This window comes from Melanostigma gelatinosum (assembly GCF_949748355.1).
Source record: "Melanostigma gelatinosum genome assembly, chromosome: 6".
Classification (NCBI taxonomy): domain Eukaryota; kingdom Metazoa; phylum Chordata; class Actinopteri; order Perciformes; family Zoarcidae; genus Melanostigma; species Melanostigma gelatinosum.
The window spans coordinates 21,965,883-21,985,030 of NC_136639.1; the positions used below are offsets into that span (position 1 = coordinate 21,965,883).

General features: G+C 38.5%; 1 protein-coding gene across 1 annotated transcript; it reads left to right on the plus strand.

Moving 5' to 3' along the window:
- Positions 1-4,384: 4,384 nt before the first annotated feature.
- LOC306779298 (corticotropin-releasing factor-binding protein-like) lies at positions 4,385-13,005 on the plus strand. Its single transcript, XM_079271164.1, has 7 exons — positions 4,385-4,473; positions 4,583-4,670; positions 5,256-5,413; positions 6,998-7,208; positions 8,373-8,527; positions 10,645-10,765; positions 12,776-13,005. Exons 1-7 carry the CDS (start codon positions 4,393-4,395, stop codon positions 12,928-12,930), a joined length of 969 nt encoding a protein of 322 aa, XP_079127290.1. The 5' UTR covers positions 4,385-4,392; the 3' UTR covers positions 12,931-13,005.
- Positions 13,006-19,148: the final 6,143 nt, after the last annotated feature.

Below are 19,148 nucleotides of genomic sequence, written 5' to 3' on the forward strand. Positions count from 1 at the left end.
ATGATTTATCCCGACTACAAAATGTGTTCGATAAAAGACTTTAAAAGCAGACCAAACAAACAGGCCAGCATAAGATGGGAGTCACCAGGCCTCCCCTGAAGAACTCCGCTGGAAGGTAATTAAAGGAAGAGTGTGTTATCCATCGCTCCTCATTAATGCACTTTGAATTAACCACTTTCAGGGGAGAGGAATGGGGAGGCGGGGACCAGGGAGAAAATCCATGCAGACTTTAAAGTAATCTCTCTCTGTCAGCTCGGTCCAAACGGGGAGGGTCTGCTCATTACGGCCCCCGCAGGAGATGAATGGGTCAGTCAGACAGTCGAGCCGGTGCTGGACCGCCGCGTTGACCGACAGATCCCCACATGAAGTGTGCGCATGTGTGTGTGTGTGTGTGTGAAAGGGACCACACACAATGGCCCCTTTCACACACACACGGCACATGTAGCTAAGTGTTTAGCCACGAGGCAAAAACACTTAGCTACATGTGCTATCTTTGCAAGGGAGCAGGTGTGCAGGAGGTTGCATGCTGGGAATCGGGGAAGGGTTAAGATGCTAATGTCTGGAATCAACAATCACTGTGGTTTAACTTTGACCACATGGAGGGGTGATGGTCACATCTGGCCAGCTGAGGCAGCCATCACAGACACAGTGGGCACTCTAAAATCACACTAGCCTACCTCAGATTTCACGAGCTGCTTCTGTCTTTCATTCTATGCATTTGAAAGAATATATTTAAATACGGTTCTTCATTGTCACTTGCAATTGCATTGAAAAGTAAAGTGTATTTCATGCGTATCTTGCATTGTTATAAACCCCATAGCCCCCCCCCCCCCAAAAAAAAAAGATATATGCTGTTCCAACATGTGCCAGCAGATGGTGTTGCAGTATTTTGTATTGGCGAGGCAGAGGCAGCTGACACTTGAATTCATTTGAAGAGTGAGGACATGAAGCTTTCTGAATTAATTAGTCATAACTGAATTTCATTCAACATCAGAGCAACATTTTCTAACTCTTCTCTGCCAAACTAAAGTCATTGATTCTGACAGCTGATCTAATATGTGTGTTTCTCCGTGTTTTCATGTCACATTACATGCTTTTTACACTGTCACGTTTTCTTCATGTAATTGTGTGTTTAATTTTAACCACCACTCTTGCATTTCCTTTTTAAATCCTAATTTCTGTGGTAATATGGGATGAGGTTAGATACAATTATATTAGATTCGAAGATCCAACTCTGTAAATAGACTAGCATAATGCAAATTGATATAACTGTTCATCATGCAGAGCAGTAGAATGAGACTGTGGGTTTTTGCTTGTAAATTAAAATCCCTCGATTCATTTAATAAATTGAATTTAAACAATTACAGTATGAATCACAGCACCACATCACACACATCGCAGCATTTGTGTGGAATCGCAAAGGAACGAGCACTTGGAAATCACACACATACACACACCATTTAGTGTTTTGCTAACATTTTCTGTTTCCTTAGCTGTCGTTCACATTCGTGAAGCGAGACCCGGCTAATAGGTTCTGACATCTTCTCTTAAGGACTAATTATTATCACTGACCACTGGCTTTTAAATGAAAGTAATACACCTTGAATAGGTCATCAGCATTGTAGACCAAATGTTATTCATTACGTTCATTTTGTTTTTCTTCTTTTGGTTTTTCGTCCTGGGTGGCATCACAGACCTTCATCACTATGACAAAATGTCAGCCATCATTAGCTTAAGAGAAATGCCGGCCAGAGTTTCACACAGAGTCTCTCTTTATTTCAGATGAATGAGAGTGAGTGTGGGCTGAAGTATGAACGGGATGATCGTCATCTCTTACACCACATCTGAGTTTGACCTTTCACAAAGCAGCATGGACACAAACGATTAGTCTCATCGAAATTAATTTGCCATGTCACTGCAAACCAGATTGCATCACAGCTTCTCTCTCTCTCTCGCTTTCTCTTTTTCTTTTTGCTATATCTATATTCTGGACCTTTTTGTTCTTCGTGTTCTCTATAGTCTTCAATACTGTGCTTTTGAATACAGCTGTGTGTTTTTTGGCTTTCTGTTTGGGTCTCACAAGCAGAAAAATACCCAGGTGGAGCATCACTGGTCAAGTATTAACTAAACATGTGGCCGTATTGTGAATATCTCTCCTTGCAGACATGCAGGGAAAGACACAAGGACCATGCACTAAACAACCAGTCTCTGCCAAAATAATGGAAACACCAGAAGTATGTCATCAAATTCTTCAAACGTATCATCTGGTCTGATTATGTGATTATGTTATCAACCAACTGATTACAGAATGGACTTTACACACTATAAATACTCTCGGAAGTTACGGATTTTATTTTTTGATCAGCTTTTGCTGCCACTGTATCAATCTAGTTGTTCTCAATGCTTGTTTTAGAAAGAGAGATCACAAAAAAGTTTTTGATCATTCCTCTTATAAGATACAGCTCCATGTGTATCAGTGGAGAGAGATTGAGTGGAGTTGAGAAGTTGAGAAAAACAAGCCATCTACAAGGTTACTTTATTGTCATTGTACAACAGGTTTGCACAGCAAAATGCAGATTGTGGTCCCATTTGGCTACATAAAATCACACAAAAATATAACAAAACTTAACTATACTGTATGTGGAGGATGAATTTAGAGTCTCACAAGAAGCTGCTTTGGTGGTACAGCAGCTGTTACTTCTGTAACGCTTGCTAGATAGCATGAGGGTGAACAGGCAGTTGTCTTTCATTATCCGTAGGGTCTTTGCAGGCACCTCTTGTCACCAATTTCACTGATGGTCAGTAGATGGGTACCAATGATGTTCTGGCGATTTAATCACCCGCTGTAGAGCCTTCCTGTACTGGGCAGTACACATCCCATGCCAGTTTGTAATGTTTCCAGTCAGGATGCTTTCTATTGCTCCTATGTAGAAGTTTACAAAACTTTGGCATGTCAATTTTCCCTTCTTAAGTTTCCTTTAAAAAACAGGATCAGGACCTTTTTTCACCTGGATGGAGATCTGTGATGACCCAACTCGGTCTCACACAAATACGTCAACCTGTGAACAAAACATAATGTAGTGGGAACGAAATGTGTTTAAATTCTGTGTCAGCAGCACAAAAAGCCAAGAAGAATGTTGGACGTACAAGTTAAAGACATCCAGGTGACTGCAAAGGACAGAGCTAGTGAAGTAGTATTAAACAGTGAGAAAGACTAGGTGGACATCAAACAAACACAGGACTTTCAACCATGAGATCAGTTTGTGTCCCAAAGTGTTGCTGTGAAGTGACTCATTCATCAAATGTATGTTTTTCTTAAACCTAACAATGTGGTTTTGTTGCTTAAACCCTAACGTTCACTTGAAAGTCATGCTGAGCAACGCGAAAATAAGTAAATATGAAAAATGAATGTCCATGTTCACGGATCAATAGATACTATTTTGTTCCCAAACTGCCATGCGACTGCTGGATGACCATGTTTGGTTGTTTGTGATGCTGATTCACTGGAACTTAAAACTGTTCACTTGCTCCACCTCAGCGATGTAGACAAATTGGGTATTAACATTGACTCAGTTAGGTGATTTATTCCAGCATCTGTGCTATCAGAAAACGTTTCCTCCCCAGTCAGCATTTGCGCTGAGGCAAAGGCCTACAGATGTTAGACCTGTACCTCACAGGCCGTTGAAGCTCCAGTCACAAGCTGGCTTCTCTGACCTTTCGACCACCGCTGCCAAATGACCCCTCACTGGCTTCCCACTCACAAACACTGCATGGTGATTTATTTTGAATAGCTGAGCTCCTGCTGTTCGGAACTGAACCCGGGGTATACACTCATATGTGTCCCCAAGCATTCATCCCTTATAAGAAGATGTCAAATGAATGTTTTAACCCAATATTAGATATATATAGGGACAATACACATTGATCCAACGGAGAACGTGCATGTAAATTGGCCAATAAGGTTTATTTTCGTCTGGCCAAATGTTAAAAGGTGTTCTATAAATACGTAACATGAAAATAATTATTGATAAGATGTGAAATATGTTGCACACCTGCAATTAGTTTTTGTGCGTTAGCTTCCTTTCTGTCTCAATAAAGTGCCATCATAATGTAATAACTGCACCGCACAATGAAACGGCCTACAAGCAATATTATGTTTGCAATTTGGCAGTTTGACATTCCGGCTTTTGAACAAAGGGATTAATTCCCACAGAGCCAAGCTAATGTAGGCTAATACGGGTAAGAATTTCACGATTGAGTGTTTGTGAGTGACCCTCCGATGTTGGCCCGCCTGTCTGTCTGTGCTGCTATAAAAGCCGCCACCTCTCACACAGCGCCGTTATTTCCCCCCTACAGCTTCAGGAAACACTTTACCGAGAGACGCACTTCAGCATGTCGGTGGCTCTGCGCACACAGCTGTTCCTCTTTCTGATCTCCCTCTCATCAAGGACGGGGCTCAGTCGCTACATTGAGGTAAGGGCTTTTTTTTTGTTGATTGATAATCAATAATTCCTGAACGTTTCTGCGAGAACAGCTGCAAAAGTCAAATTCTGACCTTCCATTTCCGTTATGTTTTATTCAGGACAACGAAGCTGCGGATGGATTATACTCTCTGCTCAGTTTGGACCAGAAAAGAGAATCAGAGGATTTTATTTTCCGCCGACCTCTCAGTAAGTGCTGCAGTAAACAATGGCTTCAATTCTAGATGATTATGCTTACCGACTTGGCAAACAACAAGTGGACCGTTTACGTAATTAAAAGTATGCTAAGTGATGGATTTAAAACATTCAGTGCAGAGATGATCATTGCAGTGGTAGTGTCCAGGCAGGAACTGCAGAGCACATTTTTATTACTCAATCAATCGATGAATCACTTAATTAATCCTTAGATCTGTACTGTACATGATACAGCACATGCAGTCATATAGGACATGCATTTAGTATTTGGATGTAGTAAATACACAGAGCAAAAATGTTAGAAATGTCAGAAATCATTTTTGAGTCGTTCATTTCCACCAGAATTAAATCAATGAATAATTTTGGCACAAAGTCACCCAGAGCCATTTGAGCTCTACCGTTTGAGCAGGAAAAAGTTGACGCAACATAAAGCTGATTATCAGATCACACTGTGAGCCCAATCTTTGAAGATCACACAGAATCCTTGAGGTTTACTGGTCGTCAACAGATAAGTGTGTGAATCTCTTCTCTGTCATTGTGAAAAAGTAATGTGTGTGTGTGTGTGTGTGTGCTTTGTAGGATGCTTGGACATGCTGGCCACTGATGGCTACTTCACCTTTGCGGCGTCTCAACCACAGCTGGCCTGTGCTGCCTTCATCATCGCTGAGCCCAGTGAGGTCATCAGCCTGGAGCTGTCTGATGTCAACATGGACTGCAGCGCCGGAGACTTCATCAAGGTTGGCTCCACTCACCAAAAATAACACCCACGCATCGCCCCCAACCCCTTTGTGAGTGGAAGGCAGCAAGTACAGGGCTTTGCAATTCAAACTTTTGAATTTCTTTTTCATCTTCTCCTGTTTGGTTAAAATGGTGCCAAGCAGCGTTAAGGCGGTGGTTTAAGGGGCCAAACACCCCACTGAATCCTCTGTGCATTGGACACATTACGCAGAGCATGTGTGGGAAGGCTTTAGTTGTGCAGCCAAGCCTGCCAGTTACACTGCAGAGTCATTTTGTGTGGGCCAAAGTGGTAAAAGGCATGGTGGGAATAAACTTTTATCACACGGACTGAGGTTACAGGCAAGGTTGTGTCAGGGTTATAGCAGGACAAAGATGCCAAACAACCAAACAGCTCACATCTTCATTTTTGAACACACTATCTGCATATATTTAATTCTATGATCCATGTTGTATTATTGTTGGAATGAAATATAATTCATGACACATGATCAGTGTAGACGCTGTGCTAAAAACTGTATTGGACTAAAATAAAGTTGCCTTTTTAACTCAATCTTGATTCGCTCAGATATTTTCTTGATATTCAAAGACTGTTGAATTAAGTCAATAAGGATTTGAATATATAAATATTAGGGGTGTAACGGTACGCGTATTCGTATTGAACCGTTCGGTACGAGGCTCACGGTTCGGTACGCATGACGAACCGAATACGTTTGAATAAAAAATAAAGAAACATTTTAAAAACCTTTATTTAACCAGGTAGTCCCATTGAGATTAAAAATCTCTTTTGCAAGATGTAAGTAACAATACAAGATGTAAGTAACAATACAAGATGTAAGCAAGATGTAAGTAACAATACTACATAACATTAAGGAGCAGTTTTTGTTTTTTATGCTTATGTGTTGCTAAGAAGACACCCCAGAAGATGGGTCACTCAGGTATAGTTGTTCAAATCATTGTTCAAAGTGAAATAATAAGGTTATGTTGTTAGTTGTAATGAATAAATATATTTTAAAATCAAGTACATTTCTCTGGCATTTATAGTTTTCTACTGTACCGAAACATACCGAACCGTGGCTCCACTGTATCGTACCGAACCCAACCGTGAATTTTGTGAACCGTTACACCCCTAATATATATATATATATATATATATATATATATATATATATATATATATATATATATATATATATTGCTATATTTATATCGCTTTACACTACATGCCAGTATTCACACACATTCATACACTGAAGACAGAAAACTGCTCATCAAGATCAGATCTGATGTTCTTTCACACCCACACACACACACACACACACCGATGGCACAGCCTTCATTCAGTTTCTTGCCCAATGACATGCGCTGGGATCAAACCGCCAATCTTGCAATTCGTGGACAACCTGCACTACCTCTGTAGCCACAGCCCCCCCCCCAATAGAAAACACAAAGATGTTTGGGACACTATCTATCAACTCATTCATTAACAGTAAAGTTGATATACTCAGCAAATGTTCATTACGTGTAAACTTGAGCTGTACACATTCTCCAGGAGAAGTGAAGAAACCGTGATTTTCTTCCTACAGATGTTTGACGGCTGGGTCCTGAAGGGAGAGAAGTTCCCCAGCAGGCAGGACCACCAGCTCCCCCTACACCAGCGCTACACGGACTACTGCTCCTCCGCAGCGCCGGCAGCCACCAGCCGCTCCTCTCAGAACGTTGCCATGATCTTCTTTCGCATTCACAGCCCCAACAGTGGCTTCACCCTCGCTGTCAGAAAGCTACACAACCCCTTCCGTGAGTCCTGCTGCACCTCCTTGAAAACACTCGACGGCTAAAAAGCTAAATAAACAGACACAACATCCATAAAAACTAGATTGTAAACAGAAAAACCTGAGAGAAAAAGAAAAACACGAGCTCCAAGGCCTTGCATTTAAATCAGATTTGTGTTATTTTACTTTTATATGCGTTTTGACAAAGAGGACTAGGCTGGTGACTTGTGTGTGCACGCATGTGTGATCTTCCTGGACATTTACGCCTGGTCGAGCATTAATCAAGGCCGAGAGCGACAGGAAGAGATTGAATGAGAGGCATGCACCTGTTTTCCAGCTGCTCGACAAACACGGTGTTAGCGCTGTGTCAAGCAACATAACAATCACAGCGTGGCCGCGAGAAAAAAACGGACAAAGAAAGAGCACTGACACACAAAAAAAGGGAGTTTGAATGGATTATCTGTAGGTAAACAGCATAAATCTCAGGCCAATGTGTGAGGACGCATTTATATATTGACCACTAACTGCAGCCGTCCACAATTCTGGTCCTTTGTTTTATCCGATCCCAAGTCTCTGCTGTGTCACAAGGTCACTTCAATTGAGTAAAACTGGCCTGAAAACAGTGTTCATATCTCTGTACATGCAACAATGTGATATACATAGAACACATCATTTAACAAACAATGTTTGTCCTTCAACGCGTGTTGAGTCTAATAAATAAAAAACATTTCACCTGAAGTTTTACAAAAAAATATAAATTTGTATTTATATTGAGTCTGCTCCTTTGTATGTGAGGGACAGTTACCAACCTGAAACTGTAACAGATGAAACACACAACAGTTAAAAGTCTAATCTTCAAATGTTATGGAACAAATAACACTTCACCACGAAAATGTTCCTAAAAGAACAACATGTCCGCAGGAGTAAACTGTTCCGACTCCCGTCGGTGCCTGTCTAGTCTACCATATTGTTATCAATTCAAATGTCGTTATTTTCTTATCTTTGTCATCAGAACTGTAATTGGATTTCCATGCTCAGACCTAATTGTGTCCCCTCCCCGCAGTCAGCCTTGATCTTGTCCAATTTATGACATGAGGTGTCAGTAATGAGTTTCTCTCCCCGTGTGTGTGTGTGTGTGTGTGTGTGTGTGTGTGTGTGCACGCGCGTGCGTGTGTGTTTGTGTGTAAAGCCTGTAACATCATGTCTCAGAGTCCAGAGGGCAGCTTCACCATGGTGATGCAACACCAGCGCAGGAACTGCAGCTTCTCCATCATCTACCCCGTGGAGATCCGACTGACAGATCTGAGCCTTGGGCAGGCCAAGAGCAATGAAGTCAGCCCGAAGGTGAGACACACACACACACACACACAAACAAGGGTTCAACATATTTGGATATATTATGCTTATCTGCTTTCTTGCTGAGAGTTGGGGATCAGCACCACGGTCCTGTCTGTCTGTTACATATGTAGCTACAGCAAGGAGACAGTTTGCATAGTTTAGCTAGCCTGTCCAAATGTAACAAAATCTGCCTGCTGGCTCCAGCTATTTATTTCATGTTACCGTAGGGACATGAGAGCTCAGGTATCGTTAGTGAAAAACATCAGCAGTGAACTTCTACAAACAGGTGCAACAAAGTCTTATCGGACTTCCATGGCAAGAGGATGAGGCAAAGTGAGAACACCTGTGTGAGTGCACGATAGCTACGTGTAGGAGCGTCACTCAGCTGCTCTCACAAGCAAAACTGGGCATGAGACGTCACAGTTTGTAACCGAATGCTCGAGATGTTGGACAGATTCTGACGAATACTGTTTATGTTGTGGAAAAGAAAGCTACTTGTGAAATGTGAAAGGGGTTGCTTGTGGCGTGTCGAATTTGCAGCTCCTCTCTGCTTTAAGGTGCTTTCTTGCAGCTCATTGTTGAGCTGTAAGTATTCACTAAACGGGTTCAAAGCCATTTATGAAATCCAAAAGTGATAAACACCACATGGAATCCAAATCTCTTAAAGTTAGAGAAGGACAGAGATTGTGTAAAGCGTGTTGATGTAAGACTGAACAAAACAAAATGACTCGTGAAGATGTTGGCAGCTGATCCGAAGCCGTCCTCCGGACTGTTGACATTATGATTAACTGCAAAGTACTGCATTTGCTGGGCCAAATATAATAATCTGACCTACCCACTCGAGTGTTGTGGAAAGCCGAAAGAGTTACAATTTCCAAGATGATTTATATGAACACTTTAATAAAACTGTCTATAATCATATTTTATGTAAAAAGTATGTGATAAAAGAGGAGGATATGGATAGAAGTAGGATAGTACCCTTAAGCTTTAAGCTTTATAGAGTTATTATGAACATAATCTCAGACAACTGCCTATAGTTAGATTAAACTCTCTATTAGCAGTATTCATAATTATTTCTCGAATCAATACCACATGAACTGACAGTATGCCGACCAAGCCGGAATTTAAAGGTACTCTCTGGATTTTTTTAGTATATTTGTCTAATTGCAGGTCAAAGTATCTTGTGACACTTAATATAAGACACAATCACTTAACAAGTGTCTTTCAGTGAAATATAAAGACTTGGTTTCAGACAATTCATCTTGAATATCTTGTTCAGTGAAAAAATACTTCTTGAGCATTTCAGGCGTTTGATGACACGAATGAAATGTAGCTCAAATGAGATGTCCCAGCTAATTTCAAGATATGTTTATTTATCTTGAATGGCATACATATCACATCTTATTTCAAGAATATTTATTTGTTCCATTGGCAGATTGTCTTTTCACTTATTACAAGCAAAAACACCTCATACACCTTTCTTTTTTTTTAAATAAAAAAATGTATATTTGAAGCAGCCTATTATTTCAAGTGTACTTTCAGTATTTCTTACCAACACATTGAGTTGTGACAAATGGATTGAATGTTTTTTTTTATGCCTCTGCGCCGGCGACAGCCATGGACGGAGGAATTATCTACGTCTGTCTGTCTTTTCTCTTGAATGCAATATCTCAGTAAGGAAAATTCGGCACAAACATCCACTTGGACATAACGATGAACTGATTCGAATTTAGTGGTCAAAGGTCACTATGACCTCCAAAAAAAGGTTATTGTCCATAACTTAGTAATTAATATGCAAATTATAACAATATCACATATATGTCTATTATGATATTATGATGAAGTGATGACATTTTGGACTGACATTGATGAAAAAACAAAAAACAAATTGACAGGTTGGGCATATAACCGTGAGGGGGTGATTCTAGTCTTCCTTATTATTATAACTAATTGAATTACTTGCATGTGCTCGTGTACACAAGATACAATCAGAACCTGAACCTGCTCATCAACACATCAAAACCACGAGGTACCTTTTAACATGAGACTTTATTATGCAGACTTAATAAAGGAACTGCTGCATTTCAGAACCAGAATATTTAGTTGTTTCCTTCTTTTTACAGAGACAGGTGTGGGCGGGCTGTTCGGGGTCAGGTGACTATGTGGAGCTGCTAGGGGGGAATGGGGTGGACACCTCTATGATGTTCCCCATGGCTGACCTCTGTTTCTCCCTCACTGGGCTCGGTGAGTCTGAGCCCCTTCTGTTTCCCTCCGATGTGAATCTGTGATTTTCATTGTAACAGCAGGAAATCAGTCTTCTTGTACTGGACAAGGACTATACTATTCTATATTCTATTCTATACTACACTATACTATACTACACTACACTACACTACACTATACTATACTATACTATACTACACTATACTACACTATACTACACTATACTATACTATACTATACTATTCTATACTACACTATACTATACTACACTATACTATTCTATATTCTATTCTATACTACACTATACTATACTATACTACACTATACTACACTATACTATACTATACTACACTATACTACACTATACTATACTATACTATACTATACTATACTACACTATACTATACTATACTATACTACACTATACTACACTATACTATACTACACTATACTACACTATACTATACTACACTATACTATACTATACTACACTATACTATTCTATACTCTATTCTATACTACACTATACTATTCTATATTCTATTCTATACTATACTATACTACACTATACTACACTATACTATACTATACTATACTACACTATACTACACTATACTACACTATACTATTCTATACTCTATTCTATACTACACTATACTATTCTATATTCTATTCTATACTATACTATACTACACTATACTACACTATACTACACGATACTACACTATACTATACTACACTATACTACACTATACTACACTATACTATACTACACTATACTATACTACACTATAGTATTCTATACTCTATTCTATACTACACTATACTATTCTATATTCTATTCTATACTACACTATACTATACTACACTATACTACACTATACTATACTATACTACACTATACTACACTATACTATACTATACTATACTATACTATACTATACTATACTACACGGTACTACACTATACTATACTATACTATGCTACACTATACTACACTATACTATACTATACTATACTACACTATACTATACTACACTATACTATGCTATACTACACTACACTATACTATTCTATATTATACTACACTATACTACACTATACTACACTATACTATACGATACTATACTATACTACACTATACTACACTATACTACACTATACTATACTACACTATACTACACTATACTACACTATACTATACTATACGATACTATACGAGACTACACTATACTACACTGTACTATACTATACTACACAACACTATACTACTCTATACTACAGTATACTATACTACACTATTCTATACTACACGATTCTATACTACACTATACTATACTATACTATACTACACTATACTACACTATACTATAATATACTATGCTACTCTATACTACACTATACTATACTACACTATTCTACACTACACTATACTACACGATACTATAGTACACTATACTATACTATACTACACTATTCTATACTACACTATACTACACGATACTATACTACACTATACTATACTATACTACACTATACTATACTCTGAGCCTAGCCTCACTATTATTTAGTTTAGCTAATATTGTTTGCACATTTCTTGAACACAGTTTGGTACATTTCACCATGTGTATTGACAAACACATTCAAATTTAATTCCAGCAACATATTTTGATCGCGCACTTCAAAACACTGTTCACCACAGTGTAAGAGCAGCAGGGTCCTCTCTTGGTGAGGACAGTGCAGAATGTGCTTCCAATAATAGAAAATAAAAGATCATCCCTCAAATTGTATTTTACACCTTGATTTGTACCTGATTTTTATATTAGAAAAATAAAGAACAATACATTCCCATAGTTTCTGGAAAAACAATCCACGACTCTTATAAATACAGAGTATAATCAAGGACCTTTTATTAACAGTAGAATGAGCAATTCATACATTTTAAAATTACAATATGTTATGATATGCAGAACGAGACTGCTCTGTGTTTAGTCCAGTGTAAAGTATCTGTTTTTCTCTTCGGCCCTTCAGCCCAGATGAAGATTGGTTGCGATAACTCGGTGGTGAGGCTGGTGTCCAGTGGGAACTATATCAACCGCGTTTCCTTCCAGTACCGACTGCTGGAGCAACGTGAGCTCCCCAAGACCCGAGAGAATGCTCTGGATAACTTCTGCTCTGTGGAATGAGATCACACACATTCTGCACGCACACATACACACACACACACACACACACACACACTTATGAACGCACGCACACAACAACACCATTGTCCATCACTCTGTAAATACAGCAGTTGTACTGGTGCCGTCAATACATATTTTGTATTGTTTTGCCAAATATTTTATTTCATGTCCTAACATTGTTCGCTTTGATCAGAGAATATGTATTTGAACTACATCAAATATATGGAAGATGGTGGATTTAATTGTTCTCTGATTAGTTTGTTTGTCAAGAAAATGTGGGATACGTTATATTTCTTGGCAAGAGCATTCATTTCAAACCTCAAATTTCAGTATTCTTTGGGAGGTTTTACATGCTCTGCTTTCTCTTGTGTTTATAATGCCTTGACAATTAAAAAATAAACATGACTTGCATGATGAAGCACATTTGTTCATGTTCCGCTTTTGTGAGTCACTCTGTCTCTATGAGCATTTCTTCCATTTCATCGTAGAACAACATGCTCACTTGGTGTTTGTTTTACTGGTATGATTCTGCAGGATTTTACCCAGAACCACAGATCTGAAAACGTGGGAATATTCTTTCGTCTTGTCCAACACTAAATACCATATTGGATGTGAATGTGTGGTACCGGGGTTTGAACATTTATTTATCAAGAAGGAGATTTCTTTTTTTTAACAAACCTGTATCACATTTACAGATCAATGAGTTTAGCTTTTTTAGCAAAGCTGGCGACACCACTTTGGTCTTGACTGAAACATCTCAACAACTATTAGATTGGCATATTGTCCTCAGATATGTGCAGTACCCAGAGGATAAACTTTGATGACTTTGGTGACTCTTCCTCTAAGCGCCACCATGACTTTTGTGGTTTTAAGTACAATATCTCTACAAATACTGAAAGGATTGCCATGAAATGTGGTACAGACATTCATGTCCCCCCTCATGATGAATTGTGTGTGTTAACCAAGATTCCAGAAGAACGAAGTCTGATCTTAGATCAAATGCTTGCAGTTTCGTCATAGAAGACGTCATCGCTATACCCTGCTACATTACATGTGTTTGCTTTGTCAATGTGTGTTAATTCCAATGTATTCAAATATTTCCTTGGCGATCAGTATTAAGCAATGACGCATGCATTTCTCTTCATTTTGGTAATCCAATCTGTTCCAGAGACAAACTCTGAAATAGCTTCCATAGTGGTTGATCATTGCTCAAAAATCATAATTAAAAAGGCTTAATACTGAGAGCACCGAATAATATGTTCTAAAACTGTGAGAATACAGGTTTGCTTGGGACCCCTCTCCACCACGGCCCTAATCTCTGGCATACTGTACAGCTCTGGATCCTCAGTCTGAATGAATGAGTAGCTCTTAATGGGATTATCCCACAAGCCTCAGTGCTCTTATTCCCCTCGACTTCCTTGTAACTGGCTCGCTTTTGATCTTCTCCTTACGTGGAATTAATCTCAAACCTGCTCAACCGTGATGATTCAATTAACCAGCGGATGTCTTTTTTCACTCGATGTGTTGCAATTTTAAGTCTTCATTAGAGAATGAAACGCACATTGGATGCCATCGAAAGAGATAAAGTCTGATTATTTGTTTCTAGCGCTGGGTACAGCCGTACAGCCGTACAGCCGTCTTGAATATGCTGTATGCTCTTATAGGGGTCTGTGATGGTGGAATTAGTTTGTCACTTGTCAGACCAAAATGGGTCATAAGTCCTTATGGATGAGATGTGACCCTGTACAGAAAGAGACATGCATGCGTTATTAATAACATTGAAGTAACAGAAAGATATATTATTCACACTGGACTAGTTAGTGAATACAAAGAGAGAAAAATGTGTTACAGTTACTTCATTATTTTTCCCTTCCTCTCTTTTCCCAAAAAGTTATTCCCCATCACTATATTTTCTGTGATAGTTTTTTTTGGGCTGCTATAAAAATAACTTAACCCTGGTTTCATTAAAGTGGCATACAGTAAAAGATGTTTGATAGGGGAATCATTCAGTTGTTACAGGAAGGAGGTCCTTTATCGCTAGTCCTCAACTTATTACCCTTGTATGACAATGCCAAATGGTGAGCTGGAAGACACTGGTCCGTTTGTTAAAGAAATTGAATAGAAATGATGAGACTGTTTTTGGACAATTATTAAGCAAGCAGAATTACCCCGGACAGTGTTTTATTATTATATACAAAATGACTGGATTATTTTTACGAATGCATTTACAGTTAAGCAGTAACCACTGGTCATAATGGAACTGGATTCATTATATACTCATATGTGTATGTTTGTTCTCGTTTATTCTAAATATTTGGGACTATTCAAGTCTTATATTCAGCAGAGAGATGACAGGAAGTGAGGGAAAGAGAGTTGCAAATTGAACTTCATGGTGGGCATCTTAACACCAATGCCACAGGGGCACCCCAGTACAAGTTTTAATTTGCAAAGTAACTGCTAAATACTGTAGTGGAGTAAAAAGTCCTTTTGTCATGATAGTCTTTATGATAAAATTGTAGATCTGTTAGTTATAGGCAGTTGTATGTTTCATCCTCTAGAATGGCTACGAACATCCTTTATCTGCCTTATTTAAGCAGTGATTTAATGCACCACCCTGTCAACAAGCCAAGTGACCCAAATCAAACACACCCAGAATGTTGCATTGCCATCAGATGCATGCTGGATCTGGTCTAAATGCTAAATGCTAAATTGCTCATGTAGGATCCTCCAGCTGCGACTTCTTTGTTAACTGAGGAACTTGTACCCTCAGTGAGCGGTGTGAGGCCTCTGTGCTGTTTGTGCTGTTTGTTAATTCCGGACTATTAGCTAGTCAGTGACCGGCATGACACATGTTTATTTATTCAGCCATCTTTAACCTGGTCAAAGTACACATGACACATATTTGCATATAGATAAACATCAGTGGGAAGTTAGAATAAACATGAACAAAAATTATTATGAACACAATAATCATAACGAAAAGTTTACTTCCAGTGACAACTTCTATTTCCTGGCTTGTGTATTACATGCTGGTAGGGGTTGTGCTTATAGAAGGAGTCTCCTTGATCAATGGCAAGCATTTCCTTTTCAATTTGGGCATAGTTAACTTGTGCCTTGGTCAGTGCTTTCAAAGCATGTGTAACTGCTAAGCCATTCTGCAGTAGCACAGCACCTATAGCCTGATTTGCATGCTTCATGTATCGATGGTTTCACTGGCTGCTTGACATCCGAGCTTCTGAGTCATGTTTGTGCCCTATTCACAAGAGTATCTCTGATGTCACGCTTCTTCCTTTCGTTCCAGTGCCTGTTCGTCCCATGTGATTGGAGAACCCATATTCATAGTGTTTGAAAACTTTTGAGGAGCGCTTGGCAATTAACAAGCACAGAAGTTGAACCTGGAGCAGATTGAGGAGGACTTTGCGGTGCAAAAGACTGACATTCAGACAGCTGATTAGGCCCTACAACACATTCATTTTTGTCTGGACCAACGCCAAGCTATACTATGTTCTTACTGTGAAAATGATGTCATTGTATCATGAACAATACGACTCCAGTATTTGTTACAATTCTTTTTTTTAAACCCAGTTTGGATTACTTTTTTGGTATCGATAACATTTTACACATCAAGTTAATTGGTGGACTAAGTGAACAATATAATCAATCTGTAATGAATGCTAACTAAATCTGTATATATTTTTTATTTTTTATTTTTTTTTATTTGACGGATACTGTGGAGGTAACCAAACTTTTTTATGAAATTACTGCTAATTACTGGATCGGTTTCTTACTACAAATGACGTTTGTAAACATGAACACAGCACACAGTGAAATTTAGTCTCTGCATATAACTAATCCTAGTCTTAGAAGCCTTACCCAAGGAAGAACTGGCACCTCTGCAGCTATAGTGAGTAAACACTCTGTACTTGGTCAGTGCGGGGACTTGAATTGCTGATAGTCCAGTTCCCAAGCCAAGTCCCTCAACAGCTACTGCCGCCAAACACTTCCATGTTTGATGGGAGAAAAAAAAGCACCCTATCTGTACATTGCTTTCTGTAATCCATCAGAAATAACATGAACAAAAGGTTTAAAGTGGAAGAGCTGCCAATACAATCAAGCATCTTCATCTTTTTAACTGGACAGCTGGGCTCATGTTGGAAGTCGGAGTAACTGGCAGCAAATAATCCCCGCTGATATATACATATATGTATTTTACATGCTTGATGATGACAAATTAAGATTGTAACCATTTACATTCTTAAATGAGTATTCATTGGTGAAAACACACTCATGTGTCGGTTGCTCAACATGTTAACTTACCAGTTTATATGTGACCTCATCTCTGTGGCTCTGTGTACCTCTTTAGAGAGCATTAACTCAATCGAGTTCAAATCAGCAGCTGACCCCAGAGCAAACATATCACAACACATTATATACGGTATATTGCTCACACACTACTTGTACAGTGTGTGATTAATGCAACGCATCAGAGTCTGTTATGAATTACAATCTTTAAATAAAACGTGTTGTACCGCACTGCATCTATTCAGGACCCATTTTGGGAAGTATCAGCTGTTACATAATAAACAAAAACAATGATAAACGTTTAGTTCATCAATTTGATACTGCTCAGTTAATTGACAGCATGACTCATCAAGCTAAATTTACTGCAACTGAGTGTAGAGATCCTAATGTGCAATAGCTCTTTTTTTGACATACTGATTAATATGTAATATCCATATTAATACACTGATTAAATCTTTAATGAGCAGAATAGATTAAGTGTAGGTATGTGGGCGTTTACCTCCAGTTATTGATGACATAAAGCAATATTAACCACAAATATCAGAGAATGGCTGTCTCAAGTGCTGTGAACTGTGATGAATACAGTTTACACAGAAGAGTTACTTTCTTCAACTGGAGTGATTGCATAATGGTTCAACTCTTGTGCCTTTTATTTTACAGAGCACATTATTATAAGAGTGACTGAACAAAGGAATATGAGTTCATATGCAGTCACTGTGTAATGAACGGCTTTGAATAGAGATGATAATCAGCTGGGTGTCGTCCTGATCTCCAGGTCACTTGGTGATTTCTCGGCTATGACTTCACTTTTCAAAAATGTCCATTAATTATATGATTGCAATATGTTTACCCGATGACACTGTGACCCCTGGCTGCCATTGGGTTGTAAACTTTAAAGAATTGGTTTGCAGGTCATAGCTGTTATTTTGTACTCTTGTCATTACATTACATTTGTCTGATATGCATACAGGAAAAATGCAATGCATACATGCCTAAATCAATGGACTGCCAAAGGTTGAAGTACCTAACCCTATCACTACATAGACCACTGACATTAAAACCAATGGTTGATAGTATTCTGATCCTATATTGAAAGTACTAATAGCACTCGAAAATACTCCACTACAAGTAAAAATCCTGCATTGTCACTTTAGTAAAAGTAATTATAATTAAGAAAATGTACCTATAAGTATAAGGAAAAACTGATTGATGCAGAAAATCCTTAATATTGTCAAAAATAAATTTAAATGATTGAAAGGAAAAGCAGCAATTCTTCACATTTGTGAAGCTCGAACCATGCATTAGAATTAATTTGTAACTAGTTACTAAAGCTGTCAGACAAATGTAGGGGAGTACAAAATACAATATTTCCCTCTAGGATGTGAGTCGAAGTGTAAAGTGGCACGGAAAGGAAATACTCAGGTAAAGTACAAGTATCTCAAATTTGTAGTTAAGTACAGTTGAGTAAATTCACGTTATTACAGTACAACACTGATTAATAACTATCAATACTTTTCTTTAACAGACTCTTAAATAACAAATTGTATGTAACTTAAATCAGTTAAGATGAAATTCATTTAATTCATATCTGGAGTATATGAACTGATAATAGATTTTAAAAAATGCTTCACAAACAAATCTTTGTGGACCTGTTTACAAGATACATATTTTACTGACTGAGAGTTTGTGTGCCACCTTTTGATTTCTCCTATACTGCCCTCTACTGCCTGCTTTTAATAACTACACACATGGCGATGCATGGTGGTATCCCAATTGAAGTATTTTGCAAACAAATTGTCCTTTCCTCTAAAATGCAGCTTATGTAAATAAGCAAGCTCTGCCTTGTTGGTTGGTTTTGTAGGAAGAGTAGCAAAAATACTCTGGCAGTATGCAGTCTGAAGGAAAAACAATATGCA

Excerpts from the sequence above, each read along its gene's own strand:
- LOC306779298 (XM_079271164.1), top strand. The coding sequence starts at position 4,393 with ATGTCGGTGGCTCTGCGCACACAGCTGTTCCTCTTTCTGATCTCCCTC. Across the intron at positions 8,528-10,644 it reads GCAATGAAGTCAGCCCGAAG|AGACAGGTGTGGGCGGGCTG; the intron begins GTGAGACACACA and ends TTCTTTTTACAG. Across the intron at positions 10,766-12,775 it reads TTTCTCCCTCACTGGGCTCG|CCCAGATGAAGATTGGTTGC; the intron begins GTGAGTCTGAGC and ends TCGGCCCTTCAG.